Source organism: Salvelinus sp. IW2-2015, linkage group LG36 (genome assembly GCF_002910315.2).
Source record: "Salvelinus sp. IW2-2015 linkage group LG36, ASM291031v2, whole genome shotgun sequence".
Taxonomy (NCBI): domain Eukaryota; kingdom Metazoa; phylum Chordata; class Actinopteri; order Salmoniformes; family Salmonidae; genus Salvelinus; species Salvelinus sp. IW2-2015.
The window spans coordinates 16718978-16735355 of record NC_036875.1 but is presented as its reverse complement, the minus strand read 5'-3'; the positions used below and the strand labels follow the sequence as shown (position 1 = coordinate 16735355).

Here is a 16378-nt window from a genome sequence, read left to right as displayed (position 1 = left end):
TTCTATTAGGAAAATACATATTTCTAACAATGTCAGACTAGTATTAGACATACTTGACTACTCAGACCTAATAACTGAGGATAGCTTCATATTATTTTTAGATTTTTATAAAGCATTTGACACAGTAGAGCATCAGTTTCTCTTCCACTCCCTTGAGAGACTTGGCTTTGGGGGGGTTTTCTGTAAGGCTATTAAGACTCTCTATGCAAATGTAACAGCTCTATCAAATTGAAATATGGCACCTCACCTAGATTTGAGTTAAAGAGAGGAATTAGGAGGTTGTCCTATCTCCCCGTATCTGTTTTTATTAATCACCTAACTTCAAATTCTTTAAAAAATAGTCCTGTACAAGGTATTTCCATAGCTGGTAAAGAAACTATTATAAGCCAGTTGGCTGATACTACACTTTTTCTGAAAGACGCTAACCAAAATTCCCATATCGATCAATGTGATACAATCCTTTTCCAAAGCGTCTGGTCTATACCATAACATTAATAAATGTGAACTCATAGCTGTCAAAGATTGTGTGACACCTTCATATTATGGTATTCCAGTAAAAGAAGAACTTACATATTTAGGCATACCATTACAAAGGATCAGAAGTCTAGAGGCTTACAAAATTTTTAACACTCTTATTAAAAATACCCAGAAGAAGCTAAATCAATGGCTACAGAGGGACTTATCTTTAAAAGGTAGAGTCCTAATAACAAGGCTGAAGGTACTTCTAGACTAAACATATGGCGCTCTATCTTATATCTTGACAGTAAAATAAGCAAGGAGATAGACCAGATGCTTTTCAACTTTCTTTGGAGAAACCGTACCCATTACATTAGGAAAACTGTTGTAATGAACACTTATGAGAATGGTGGACTGAATTTTCTGGACTTTACTACTTTAAATAATACTTTTAAGATCAATTTGATAAAACAATTCCTAAGACCCACTTCTATCTGGAATTTTATTCCTCATCATGTCTTTTCTACTTTTGGTGGCCTTAACTTCATGTTGTTGTGCAATTATAATATTGACAAAATTCCAGTGAAACTTTCTGCTTTTCATCGGCAGGTTTTCTTGTCATGGTCCTTAATTATAAACACAATTTTTTCTCCACACAGATATTATATATGGAATAATCGGGATATATTTGTATAAAAATAATTCTTTGTTTTTAGAATATTGGTTCCGAAATAATATCCTATTGGTGAGCCAACTGGTCGACCGCCGAACAAGGAGAGGGAACAACTTCGGTGGAAGTTGTGACAATATCAATGTAAATGGCCCTATGGTCTGTGAGGGGAGTAGTATAGATATTTGTAGTAACACACTCACTATCAATACATTTGGATATAAGCCAAAAATCTATTCTGGATTGTCTGGAACCTGTTTTGTTACTCCAAGTGAATGATCTGTCAGGCGGAAACCTCTCCCTCCATATATCAGTAAGATCAAACTTTTCCATAAAAAGTATTAAACCCAAATTCTGATTGGTTGGTCTACCTGGGGGCCATCTATCAGTTGAATTATCTATAATTATCTATAGTTATCTATGTTAAAGTCCCCTCCTATCAATAATAACGAATTGTGAAATTTAGATAACCAATGAAGTATATGTTTCTCTATAGATTCAAGCAATTCATCATTCTCATGTTTRGTGTTGTACCCGTAGAAGTTTACAGTAATGAGCGTAATGTCATTGTAACTGATCACAAGACAAATAAAGTGACCAAAGGGGTCACATTCCGAGTGTAGAATATTACCACCAAAGGTATTTTTCATTGTAGTGACACCAGCGGACCGTTCAGATCCATGGGAAAGCCAAATATCGTTGCCCCACTGTGACCTCCAAAAGTTGGCATCAGCCGAAATTGAGTGAGACTCTTGAAGAAAGCAAAAATCTGTTCGAAATTGTTTAGCAAATAAAAATAAGGCCTTGCGCTTCACATTGTTTCGTAACCCCCTAGCATTAAGAAAAACTAAAGACAAAGACAAAACAACAAAGATTATATACAAGTATAAACTGTAGTAGGATGAGTCAAAGACGTAGGAGCAGTGAACGTAAACGATAAGGAACCGAGATCTGCACCATTTAAGTCAATTTAAAGTGAAAATATCTTATTCCATAAACTTTGAGCTAGACTTTATCCGGCTTTGAAATTCAACTCAACTGAAAATTATGTTCAAGACCAAACCAAGGGTTCTTGTAGTAAGAGAGACTAAAAACCTTCTTTAGTGCAATCAGGAACTATTCTGAGAAATAAAATACAAAATAATAATTTAAATAAAAGGGTACCTACTATTTTAAGTGCATATGAAAACTGATCATAAAATAATTGAATAAAAAATGTTTTACATATACACGTTCCTAAGATCTTTTTTTGGAAATAAGTATTAATAACTAAATGGAACAATAACCGTGTAAATTCAGAGCAGACCTGTATGCCCTTTAAAACAGTATCTTAGTTACTGTATACATAAAAAATAAATGCAGCTTTCAATCTTCTTCATAAGTTTGTAAACAAAATAGGTCTTCTGGTCATACAAGAACAAACTAATAAATTGAAGTACTTGAGTATTCCTGAAAAATAGTCACCTGATGCTTGTTAGGTAAACAACATAAGGAAAATGAGAATACCATGGCTGAAACCAGTTCCTTCTGGTGAGATTTTAGGGAGGAATATGGAATCCTGAACCGTTGATGAAGCCTCGTCTTCCGACGAAGTAAGCAGTCTTTCCCTCATTTCGTGCTATCTTGATCGCTGGCCACAACTTGTTCCTTCGTTCTATGTCCTCCGGGCTGAGATGCTCGGCGAAACGCATACCATGGCTCTGAAGGAAGGCGTTCTTCCTAGCAGCTTTCCAGACAGCATCCCTGTAGAATCTGGCAGTGAAGAGGGTGATGATACCCCTTGGTCTTGAATCGTTTTGCTGTTGCTTCTTGCCAAGGCGATGCACAACGTCGATGGTATTACCAACTTTGTTCTTCTCTGCAGGCATAACTTATTGGCAGATATTATTGGCAGCCTCTCTTCGCACATCTTCATTCTCCACCTCTGGCAAGCCGTAGAGTCTCAGTTTCCATCTTCTTGTGTATTGTTCCAGATCAGTGAGACGTCTATGGTAAACATTGTTATTCTTTTCCACACTTTTTAAAACTTTTGCCACTCTCGTTTTCACATCCTTGATTTCACCACATGCAAACTCCACAGTCTTTTTCAAGCCTTCGATAACCATGGTGTTCGCGCCAACCATTTTCTCAATGGCGTCAGACCTGGAGTTGATGAGTAAGGAGAGAGTAGCCACGATGTCAGAGTTCATGTTGGGTTTTTTGGAGGGTGGAGGTTTGCACGGAGTAACCAGTAAAGAGGGGAATTCGTCATCTTCAACAGCATTCGAAAGCATGATATTATCCATAGGGCAAGCGTAGTTATGGCAGTTGTCTATACGCACATTTCTCTCTTGTTGATTAGCAATAGAACGGCTAACTTCATCCTTTCTTTTTTTGTCACGACTTTGCATGGACATGCCGAAATAAATTATCCAATTATTATTCCAGTAACAGGAAAGGTCTTATATCTTGAACAAATAAAAATAGTAATGACTGTAAACTTGGTTTTTTTCACAATCTTTCTGAAGTTTGGTACGGAGCTCGGTAAAAAAGCATCTGTTCAAGCCGCCATCTTGGCACCACCTGAACTTACCCTAGTCTTATGCCCTTGGGGGAATCCCAAGGGCATTTTAAACCGGTCCGTGCATCACTACCGCTATATAGTAAAATACCCAGCCTTACTCCAGATATAGCGTTGTAATTTGAATCACACCAATTTCTCCAAGTGACAGTGGACAGGACATAGGGATTAACCTGTGGCTGATGCTCCAGCCAAGTACTGTACATTTGTCATTTTAACGCTGTGTCAAGCAAAAGTGCACAGCCATTTTCTCACATACTCCACTGTTTGTCACTTCATCCCTGTGCAGTGYAGAGCCACACACAACAGAACTTTATATGTGCAACTGAACTGACTCCCAAGAGAAGACATATCTTTTCCTGCAGCGACAGAAAAGTGTTGCTGAGTATCTGTGTCGCTCTGATGAAGATAAAGCTGAATATGTATGACARTGTTTTACACCGGATATTTCTCTTTTTGTTTACTCTGGCTGAGGGAATAGAAGTGACGGAAAGTGAAAGTAAATAACAAAAATATGAACGCAACATGCAACAATTTCAAAGTCTTTACTGAGTTACAGTTCACATAAGGAAATCAGTAAATTTAAATGAATTAATTAGGCCCTAATCTATGGATTTCATATGACTGGGAATACAGATATGCACCTGTTAGTCATAGATACAGTTCCTTAATAGAAAGTTACAAGTAAAAGTGTAAGTCATCCAGTAAAGTACTACTTGAGTAAAAGTATAAAAGTATTTGGTTTAAAATATACTTAAGTATCAAAATTAAATGTAATTGCTAAAATATACTTTTAAATTCCTTATAATGTGCAAATCAGACGGCACCATTTTATTGTTTTTAAAATGTATGGATAGCCAGGGGCACACTCCAACATTCAGACATTATTTACAAAAGATGCATTTGTGATTAGTGAGTCCACCAGACCAGAGGAAATAGGGATGACCATGTGTTCTCTTGATAAGTGAAGGAATTTCACAATTTCCTTGTCCTGCTAAGCATTTAAAATGTAACGAGTACTTTGGGTTGTATGGAGTAAAAAGTACAATATTTTATTCAGGAATGTATTGAGGTACAAGTAAAAGTTGTCAAAAATATAAATAGTAAAKTCAAGTACAAGATACAAAAAAACTACTTAAGTAGTACTTTAAAGTATTTTTACCTAAGTACTTTACACCACTGATAATGACAAAACGAAAACAGGTTTTTAGACATTTTTGAAAATAAAAAAGAAACCTTATTTACATAAGTATTCAGACCTTTGGCTATGAGACTCGAAACTGAGCTCAGGTGCATCCTGTTTCCATTGATCATCCTTGAGATGTTTCTACAACTTGATTGAGTCCACCTGCAGTAAATTCAATTGATTGGACATGATTTGGAAAGGCACACACCGGTCTATATGAGATCCCACAGTTGAAAGTACATGTCAGAGCAAAAACCAAGCCATGAGGTCAAAGGACTTGTCTGTAGTGCTCCGAGACAGGATTGTGTCAAGGCACAGATCTGGGGAAGGGTATCAAAACATTTCTGCAACATTGAACAAGAACACAGTGGCCTCCATTATTCTTAAAAAGGAAGAAGTTTGGAATCACCAAGAATCTTCCTAGAACTGGCTGGGGGAGAAGGCCCTTGGTCAGGGAGATGACAAAAAAACTATGGTCACTGAGCTCCAGAGTTATTCTGTGGAGATGGAAGAACCTTCCAGAAGGACAACCATCTCTGCAGCACTCCACCAATCAAGCCTTTATGGTAAAGTGGCCAGATGGAAGCCACWCCTCAGTAAAAAGGCACATAACAGCCCGCTTGGAGTGTGCAAAAAGGCACCTAAAGACTCTGACCATGAGAAACAAAATTCTCTGGTCTGATGATACCAAAATTGAACTCCTTGGCCTAAATGCCAAGCGTCACTTCTGGAGGAAACCTTGCACCATCCCTACGGTGAAGCATGGTGGTGGCAGCATCACGCTGTGGGGATGTTTTTCAATGGCAGGGACTGGGAGACTAGTCAGGATCGAGGAAAAGATGAACGGAACAAAGTACAGATAGATCCTTGATGAAAACCTGCTCCAGAGCACTCAGGACCTCAGACTGGACCGAACGTATGCCTTCCAACAGGACAACGACCCTAACACACTCAAGACAACGCAGGAGTGGCATCGGGACAAGTCTCTGAATGTCCTTGAGTGTCCGGAAGCAAGACGGTGTCCGCGAGGTGGTTGGTTTTCCTTTTATTATCCGTGATTGTCTGTAGACCCTGCCACACACATCTCGTGTCTGAGCTGTTGAACTGGGACTCAACTTTGTCCCTACACTGACGTTTAGCCAGCTTGATTGCTTTGCGGAGGGAATAACTACACTGTTTGTATTCTTCCATATTCCCAGTCTTCTTGCCCTGGTTAAATGCCGTGGTTCGCGCTTTCAGTTTTGTGCGAATGCTCCCATCTATCCACGGTTTCTGGTTGGGGTAGGTTTAAATAGTCATAGTGGGTACAACATCTCCTATGCACTTCCTGATATACCAATACGGTGAATGAGTGTGTCGATATTATTTTCTGAAGCTACTCTGAAAATATCCCAGTCCGCGTGAACAAAACAATCTTGAACCGTGGATTCTGATTAGTTAGACCAGCATTGGATAGTCCTTACCATGGGTGCTTCCTGTTTGAGTTTCTGCCTATAGGAGGGTTAGGAGCAAGATGGAATCATGGTCCAACTTGCCGAATGGAGGGCCTTATATGCATTCTGGAAGGTAGTATAACAATGATCAAGAGTTTTTTTTAGCAGCACGAGTACAACAATCAATATATTGATAGAATTGCGGGAGCCTTTTCCTCAAATTTGCTTTGTTAAAAATCACCAGCTACATTAAATGCAGCCTCAGGATATGTGGTTTCCAGTATGCATAAAGTCCAGTGAAGTTCTTTGAGGGCCGTCGTGGTATCGGCTTGAGGAAGGATATAGACCGCCGTGGCTATTATTGACAAATTCTCTCATGAGATATCTCACAATCAAATGCTGACCGTGCTAAGTATATTCTAGTTTCATCAGCTATCCAAGTGGCTGGCCTCAGACGATCCTGCAGGTAAAGACGCCGGATGTGGAGAGCTGGCGTGGTTACACGTGGTCTGCGATTGTGAGGCCGGTTGGACGTACTGCCAAATTCTCTAAAACATCGTTGGAGGCAGCTTATGGTAGAGTATTGAACATTCAATTCTCTGGGAACAGCTCTGGTGAACATTCCTGTTCAGTATAGATGGGACACTTGACCAATATAGATCAAGCAAAATCATATTTACAGAGCATTCGGAAAGTATTCAGACCTTGATTTTTTCCACATTTTGTTCCGTTACAGCCTTATTCTAACATGGATTATATTGTCCCCCCCCTCATTCTACACACAATACCCCATAATGACAGAGCAAAAACTGTTTTTTAGAGATGTTTGCCAATATATATATATATATATCACATTTACTTAAATATTCAGACCCTTTACTCAGTACTTTGTTGAAGCGCCTTTGGCAGCGATTACAGCCTTGAGTCTTCTTGGGTATGATGCTGGAAGCCTGGCACACCTTTATTTGGGGAATTTCTCCCATTCTTCTCTCCACTCAAGGACATTCCACTCCTGTGTTGTCCTGGCTGTGTGCTTGGGTTGTTGTCCTGTTGGAAGGTGAACCGTCGACCCCAGTCTGAGGTCCTGAGTGCTCTGGAGCACGTTTTCCTCAAGGATCTGTACTTTACTCCATTCATCTTTCCCTTGATCCTGACTAGTCTCCCAGTCCCTGCCGCTGAAAAACATCCGCACAGCATGATGCTGCCACTACCATGCTTCACCTAAGGATGGTCCCAGGTTTCCTCCAGACGTGACGCGAGTTCAATCTTGGTTTCATCAGACCAGAGAATCTTGTTTCTCATGGTCTGAGAGTCTTTAGGTGCCTTTGGCAAACTCCAAGCGGGCTGTCATGTGCCTTTTACTGAGGCGTGACTTCCGTCTGGCTACTCTACCATAAAGGCCTGATTGGTGGAGTGCTATGGTTGTCCTTCTGGAAGGTTCTCCCATATCCACRGAGGAACGCTGGAGGTCTTTCAGAATGACCATTGGGTTCTTGGTCACCTCCCTGACCAAGGCCCTTCTCCCCCAATTGCCTAGTTTGGCCAGGCGGCTAGCTTTAGGAAGAGTCTTGGTGGTTCCAAACTTCTTCCATTTAAGAATGATGGAGCCCACTGTGTTTTTGAGGACCTTCAATGCTGCAGAATTTTTTTGGTACSCTTACACAGATCTGTGCCTCGATACAATCCTGTCTCGGAGCTCTATGGACAATTCCTTCAACCTCATGGCTTGGTTTTTGCTCTGACATGCACTGTCAACTGTGGGACCTTATATAGACAGGTGTGTGCCTTTCCAAATCATGTCCAATCAACTGAATTTACCATGTGGACTCCAAAAAAGTTGTAGAAAGATCAATAATGATCAATGGAAACAAGATGCACCTGAGCTCAATTTTGAGTCTCATAGCAAAGGGTCTGATCATTATTTTTATATATACATTTGCAAAAAAAAAATCTAACCTGTTTTTGCTTTGTCATTATGGAGTATTGTGTGTAGATTGAGGGAAAAAATGTATTTAATACATTTTAGAATAAGGTTGTAACGTAACAAAATGTGGAAAAAGTCAAGGGGTCTGAATACTTTCCGAATGCACTGTATGGTATCTGTTGTGCAATTGATTTAACTGTAAAATGTTTTCACTTTCCGTATAGTACCAGAGCTGATGTATAAGACCTAGACCCTTCTTGCACTCTACAGGTTTACTATTCTGATGTCTTCTCAATTTGTATTATTCTGGTTGCAAAAGCATATTACTTAAACTGCTGAAATTATTCACCACAAAATGAATCCACCGCAATATAATATACTCATCATGACCATGACACTGTCTGTTAATAACCATCTCATTCCAGTGTGAAATGGTTTTATGAATGCTTATAAATGGCGAGAACATGTGCAGGGGATTTTTCTTTTTTACTACTTGCAAGAATGCGATTGCAACAGTAAGTTTTTTTTWAAATCATGGGGCAGGGTACTGAAACAGTCTCATGTATACAAGGAGGAAAATTACCTCAATGTTCAATGTACTGAGCCAAGTCAACAGATTTCATGATATAACCACATGCACAAACAGACAAGCTCCAAGTTCCACTGCATTAATATTTCAATGTGCCGTTGCGAACACCAATCTATTTTTAAAAACAGCTTTAGTAAAACATTCATGACAATAACAACCCTGTTTGGATCAGTTCATATTGCGTGTATGCGAAGGATGCAGATATGTGGAGTGGTTGAAAAATGAGTTTTAATGACTCCAACCTAAGTGTATGTAAACGTCCGACTTCAACTGTATATGGTCCTATGTAGAATCCTTCTTGCCTTCCAAAGTGTCATCAAATATCCCTTTCTTCCAAAAAAGTTTAGGATGTTAAAGGTTCTAAGTAGAACCCTTTACCTTACAAAGAACCCTTGTCTCCCAAAAAGGGTTCTTCAGATCAAAATGGTTATTGGTAGAACCCTATCTCTCTGCAAAAGAGCCCTTTGGAACCCTTATTTCTAAGAGTGTAGTTAAGCAGGTCTGAAAAGTTTACCAGATGGCTTACTGACCAAACAAACCCAAGAAGCATGCTGCAGCTTAAATTGCCTGCAGGTGAGATTTATGGTCAATTGAAATGGATGCTGTCCAATAAAAATACAAAATTGGTGTTGAAATCCTAACACAACATCCTAAGTGTTGAAATCCTAACACATTTTCACTGGTAGACCACACCAAAAAACAAAAAACGTTGCTCTTTTACAGATCTCCTGTAAATATGTGATCTAGCTACAGTAGCCTCACAACAATACAACAGAGTTACAGTAGATGTTACTGAAGTCAAACTGCTATGCAATTCCCCTTTGCATATGGCCTGGGGTTTGAGCATAACGAACCACATCAAACACTGAGTGAACAGCTAATTAAATTTCCCCACAAATTAATGAGAGTGAGATTGTTTATGCTTTTCGCCTTAAAGGGATTGTGCGAGAGTTTGTATATTTACCCAGAGTCAGATGAACTCATGGATATCATTCTTATGTCATTGCGTCCAGTATGAAAGAAGTTAGGTAGTTTCAATGAGTTCATCTGACTGTTTTTATTTTATCTCTATTTAACTAGGCAAGTCAGTTAAGAACAAATTCTTATTTTCAATGACAGCCTAGGAACAGTGAGTTAACTGCCTTGTTCAGGGGCAGAATGACAGATTTGTACCTTTTCAGCTCAGGGATTCGATTTTGCAACCTTTTCGTTACTAGTCCAACGCTCTAACCACTAGGCTACCTGCCACCCCTGTGGGTAAGTAGATAAAAGGCTTAATTGCCAAAATATCGCACTACCCCTTTAAGAGTGCGGATCCATTTCACTGTTGGTACTACTGTTGAATTTATAAAAGGCTACGCTACTCTATGACTGTTTTTCCTCTAATTCACCCAAATGATATGCAATTAGCGAATGACAACATTCTTCGATAAGCAAACCCTTTTTGCAGAGTGCAGAAAGCAAACACTGCTTATTAGCATTCAAGCATATTGTATATTCTAAGGTYATGGTTGTGATATACAGGCCAAATAATTGTTGTATGTGTGCGTTTGTGTAAATCATTAAAAAAAATATTATCAAACTTGTACAATGTGAGGTGCCATAAAAAGGTAAGCATGCAAACAGGCAAACTTGTTAAAGACCAATCTTATAGGGGCTCAATGAACACAACACATTTTCCAGTGTTAAATCAACACAGTGTTAAATTAATATTGAAAATGTGGACTTGTATAAACACTGGAACAGTGTTAAATTGAAGGTCCCGAACTAGTCTTTCTGATTYCCATGTAAAATAGCCTTTTCAGTGACTAAAATACCACCCGTCATATTTTTGGAGGATAGAAATTCWAAAAATGTGAGTTATTTTGTTCTCATGGCTAACTATCAGGAAGTTTGAAAAGACAGGCTGAGTTGGAGCTTATATTCATGAACTTGCCTTGACTGACAGCTCTTTGAAATGCCTATGTCAAGAAACTTGGATGCAGTGWTACAGTAAAATCATCTCAAACAAATTTGGTGATACGCAATGCAAACAACAAAAATGCGTCAATGATGTACAACTTTTTAATACATGTCTCTTGAGCTGCAGAGTTTTGAATGACCCCCCCCCCCCATTTTGGAGGCAGGTGGTCCAAAATAGTTGAGGGTTGTCTAACTTTTATGTATGTATTTTTGTTGCGTTGGAGGGTTGTGTGTTTTTTTTTATTGGTCACAAGGGAGAGCAGTGTGTTTTTTCCCAGGTTTACATTCACCATTTTGCAGGTTTTACTGTATAATTTCTTCCATCCTAGACAAATTTCCTTATCTGCTTATGCGCAACGCTTTTCCGCATGCTAACTATACCAGTCAAGTCAATATAGTCTACCAGTCTAACTGTCTATCCTGCCCTTTAGCCACCATTCATAATGGAAATAGTGGTGGGTGGATCRTTTTTCCAGATCTGCAATATGCTAACTAGCAATTATACCACACATAAAATCCTCCAAAGCTGCACCAATTTTCAATATAAGCGGAGAGGCCATGGTACGTCTTTGCGAATGAAAGAACAGTGAAGACATGAGACATGCAGCTCAAAAAACTCCTATTGATGTTGTTTAGGGACAATACAAGTATCCTACCYAGACTAGCCTCCAACACCACATTGCAAAAAATAATTGCATTATTGTTTTCAAATGAGTGCAAAATTCTACTCTACACTGCAGTGAACATGGCAGTGAAAATGTAATTAGAATAACAGCAACAAAGGCCTGTGATTTGAATATTTAATTAAAATTTGGATCAGTTGTATGTCTACTCTTGACAGTTTACAAGGTTTAGAAAGACATAGTAGCAGGGCAGTCTCGCTGTATTTTAATTGCTGATACTGAGATGCACTGTCTGTTGCGGATCATTATTCTCCCAAGTCGTCCCAATAATGTGGCCACATCACAGGAGGCTGCTGAGAGGAGGACAGCGCATAATAATGGCTGGGATGGAGTGAAATGAATGGTATCAAACACATGGAAAATTTGTATTTGATGTGTTCGATACCATTCCATTGACTCCGTTCCAGCCATTACTATTAGCCCAACCTCCCCAATTAAGGTGTCACCGGCCGCCTGTGGACCAAATATGTTCCCAGCAGGCCCAGTTATTCAGGAAAGATTAACGCATGCTCTGCCTCCTCTCCAATCCGAGCGGCTATTTCTTGAGCACCTAGAACCCATAACGCTTCAATAGCCTAAATATTTGTAATTTCACTTTTTTAAATGTATTACCTTTTATGTGTGGCATAAACACAACCATTCACAATTTTTTAAGCTGATTAGTTTACTCTCCTGTAGGCTACCTGCGCACGTTCGTTCAAAATATAATTCCAACAACCAAACTGTGCAGATTGCGGTGTTGAAAATGCAAACCATGATGTAATTTGTCAGTAAGCTTTGCTTATTGGTTGTTGACCAGAAACCTGTTGGTGGAAGATGCGTTGCATATCCTGTATTTTATATCATTATAAATATACAGTAGCGTCCACAACTTTGAAAATCTGATTTCTACCTAGCTGATAATTGTCTGCAGCCAGGTCTGATCATAGTGTAGGTCTAATGAATCAGGAAGGGTAAATTAGTTCTGGTGGTCGGTGAACCCTGACCTCAACCCTGCTCCTGATATCGCACAGCAGCAAACCAGCCAGCCTTAGTCCAGACCCTCCGAACCGCCTTCACCACTCTCAGCATCCCCCATTCCAAGTCAATACAGGGGGCCACCAGGCAGTCAGTGGTAGGTATGTCAAGAGCTGTGAACAGCCAAGAACCACCCAACACCACAAACGACCCGCTAGAGGCCCTCATCCAAATCTGCAACGAAATGATCAGACCTGGAAATACAGTTTGTTGCTGTAGTCAGGTGTTACATTAATATGCTGTAAATGTATTTACTGGCTTCTGCACTGCCAGTATGTTATTGTACAGTTACAGTAACCTACAGTCTACTGTGCTGCCAGTAATTTACTGAAATTACTGGAAATTTTTATAGTGTAGTTTGGAAAGCAAATTGCTTATGCTGTAAAGACAAGACAATAAAGACTAATCTGTCTTTTAGTTATAAAAATGCTCAACTTAATTGAGTGACCAATATAGCCTATGTTATTGGCATCAGCAGAAAGCATCAGCCATATTCCTGGTGAGTGCACATATTCACTCTTTATCATTGTTGGGTCAGTGCCACTTGACAGCTTGTTTTCAGAGAATAATTTCCTCCTCCAGGTTAGATGAACATCATATTGTATTTGTGTCTCCCCTTCTCGTGGGCCAATTATATGGATCAGATAACGCTGTTTTTATTGATCTGTTTGTCAGTGTCAGCAGAGTAGGCCAGAATTGCATGAAATGTGTTTATAAAAGGCAACATTTTAGCCGTGCATAGAAAGAATACATGTATCTAGCCTAGGCCCAAAGTCTACGCGCTCAGCCATGCTTTTAAGTGATTGAGTTATATTATTAGCCTAAATTATAATTAACTATCTAATCTACAGTACTCATCAGATTAGGAATAGTATGCTATTTTAGACAAGTCTGCAAATGCGATACAAGAAACGCTTTATTAAAGGTGCATTTTTAWTGTGAAAATTATCTACCCCAAACACCAAACTCACGCGCCGCCTATGCGATTGTACGACATGCACATCTGTGCACRAACACAATAACCCTTATGATTAACTATTAACAATGATGAAGGTACATTATTTGCAACAACATAACTGAACTAAAACGTGAATGAAGCATAACTCCGTTTTCTGTTTATCAATTGTGGGGATATCACGCGCCATCAGGTGATATTGAATTTGCGAAATCCAAATTACGCACGGGCTTCTTGACACATGAAGTCTATTCGGGATAAATGTTGTAAAACATATATCTTGAAACAACTAAACAACTGTAGATCGTTGCATGTACACACAATGGAGAAAATTATTCATCAATAAGTAAAAATACGTATCTTACCTATTTCGGAGTCCGAATCACAAGATCCCAAATAAGCGAAATGAACTAAAACAATGCATGAAATCAACCAGCTATTCATTGCAGCCATGTCAGCGTTCAGCGAGTAGACTACAGTAAAGTTGTGGTGTGAAAACTTAATGAACTTTTCTTCAAGAGATTGATGGTAGTAGCAGTTCACCCATGCACTTCCGGTTGATAATATACTATTGGCTATATTTATTCTCCTTGATATTGAGCTGAACACAAATTCTTAAAACTGTTCATATTCATATTTTCGAAATTAAAATATATGACAACATTTCGGGTATTATTATCATCACTGTTGTTATTCACTCCTACTGTATTGATGATAGTGCGGTGTTGAATTTGTGTATGAATGGTATCCTACACTTCAGGTAATATAAATAGCTCGGAAAACATTTACATTAATAAATTGTGTTCATACTGTGACGCCCGCCGTTTGGTGCGACGCAAACTCGGTGGAGAGCGTGGTGAAATGGAGAAACATTAGCTGTGTTCGAATACCCATACTAACAGACCGTATACTACATACTGTTAGTTCATTTTAGTATTCTGTAAACTAATGGTATCGTTTCAGTTGAGCATACTAGAGCTTTGCCTGTCTACCGAAAGTTGATGCTGTTGCTATGCAACCTCTTGCTAGCTTGTTAGCATAACAAATTACTAGCTAAACATTTTATGATTTTGGGTGTGTTTGTAAATTCAATCTGGACTGCCAGAGTGCGCTCTGGGGGTTCTTAAATCCAGAGCGTTGTACGTTCTCAGAGCATCTGAACGCACACTAGACGCTCTGGCCGAGGAGTAGGGTTGATCCGAGCTTTCAACAGCAGTCAAGCACCAAAGCTAACTGGCTAACCTTGGCTAGCTACTTCCAGACACAAATGAGAGAACACCTCACTCTGACCATTTTACTCGCCCTAGCAGAGGTGGTTAGGCTGTTTTCATGTTATCAAGAGCATTGGTGAATGTAACTCTGCTGTTGGCAACAATTTAACTATGTTTTTTTTCCAGACAAACAGCCATATTCAACGGGTGGTGAGCATTTGCAAATTCATCAGTGCGGTTRGCCCTGGGTTCTTTCTAATGCAAGACAATGCTAGACCTCATGTGGCTGGAGTGTGCCAGCAGTTCCTGCAAGAGGAAGGCATTGATGCTATGGACTGGCCCGCCCGTTCCCCAGACCTGAATCCAATTGAGCACATCTGGGACAACATGTCTCGCTCCATCCACCAACGCCACGTTGCACCACAGACTGTCCAGGAGTTGGCGGATGCTTTAGTCCAGGTCTGGGAAGAGATCCCTCAGGAGACCATCCGCCACCTCATCAGGAGCATGCCCAGGCGTTGTAGGGAGGTCATACAGGCACGTGGAGGCCACACACACTACTGAGCCTCCTTTTGACTTGTTTTACGGACATTACATCAAAGTTGGATCAGCCTGTAGTGTGGTTTTCCACTTTAATTTTGAGTGTGACTCCAAATCCAGACCTCCATGGGTTGATAAATTTGATTTACATTGATAATTTTTGTGTGATTTTGTAGTCAGCACATTCAACTATGTAAAGAAAAAAGTATTTAATAAGAAATATTTCATTCATTCAGATCTAGGATGTGTTATTTTAGTGTTCCCTTTATTTTTTTGAGCAGTGTATAACAACTATACCACTTAGCTAAGAATGATGTGAATAATCAAGTCAATAAATGTTGTGTAGTTAGATAGCAGATAGTTAATATACTGCCTGGCAAGTTTGATGTATTAGTAGCCAACTAATGTTAGGTAACTAGTTAACATACTGGTACACACTGCTGTAATGCTTTGCGGTTCGTAGTGTAACGGATGTGAAAGGCTAGCCAGTTAGCGGTGGTGCGCGCTACTAGCATTTCAATCAGTTACGTCACTTGCTCTGAGACTTAAGTAGGGTTGCCCTTCTCTGCAAGGGCCTGCCTTTGTGGAGCGATGGGTAACGATGCTTCGTGGGCGACCGTTGTTGATGTGTGCAGAAGGTCCCTGGTTCCGCCCGTGTCGGGGCGAGGGACGGTTAAAGTTATACTGTTACATTGATGCTGTTGACCCGGATCACTGGTTGCTGCGGAAAAGGAGGAGGTCGAAAGGGGGTGAGTGTAACGGATGTGAAATGGCTAGCCAGTTAGCGGTGGTGCGCGCTACTAGCATTTCAATCAGTTACGTCACTTGCTCTGAGACTTAAGTAGGGTTGCCCCTTGCTCTGCAAGGGCCGCGGCTTTTGTGGAGCGATGGGTAACGACGCTTCGTGGGCGACTGTTGTTGATGTGTGCAGAAGGTCCCTGGTTCGCGCCCGTGTCGGGGCGAGGGGACGGTCTAAAGTTATACTGTTACATAAGGATAGCGTAGCCAACATAACGTGTAATGTAACTTATTTGAAAAGTCATTACTTTATTACTGTACATTGCTCAACATTAGCTTAACATTTGTCATAAATAGTTCAAGCAWTGAATTTGTATCCGCTCTCGTTGGACTTTGGCTGCATATTTTCCGCCATTTTCTTCAAATCTGAAAAAGTTGTTATGCCACCCCAATT

The 16378-nt window shown here is 39.9% G+C and overlaps 1 protein-coding gene across 4 annotated transcripts in view; it reads right to left on the bottom strand.

The window, feature by feature from the left end:
- Nucleotides 1-13990, bottom strand: part of LOC111959803 (tissue factor pathway inhibitor) — a 42215-nt gene extending 28225 nt beyond the window's left edge. For 3 of the 4 annotated variants that reach the window (XM_023981597.2, XM_023981596.2, XM_070437587.1), the window contains exon 1: nucleotides 13801-13978. In XM_023981597.2, coding sequence (XP_023837365.1) covers nucleotides 13801-13888 — 88 coding nt within the window. In that variant the 5' untranslated portion in view covers nucleotides 13889-13978. Of the gene's footprint in view, nucleotides 1-13800 lie in introns of all 4 variants that reach the window. The other variant, XM_023981595.2, reaches the window with a different exon arrangement.
- Nucleotides 13991-16378: the final 2388 nt, after the last annotated feature.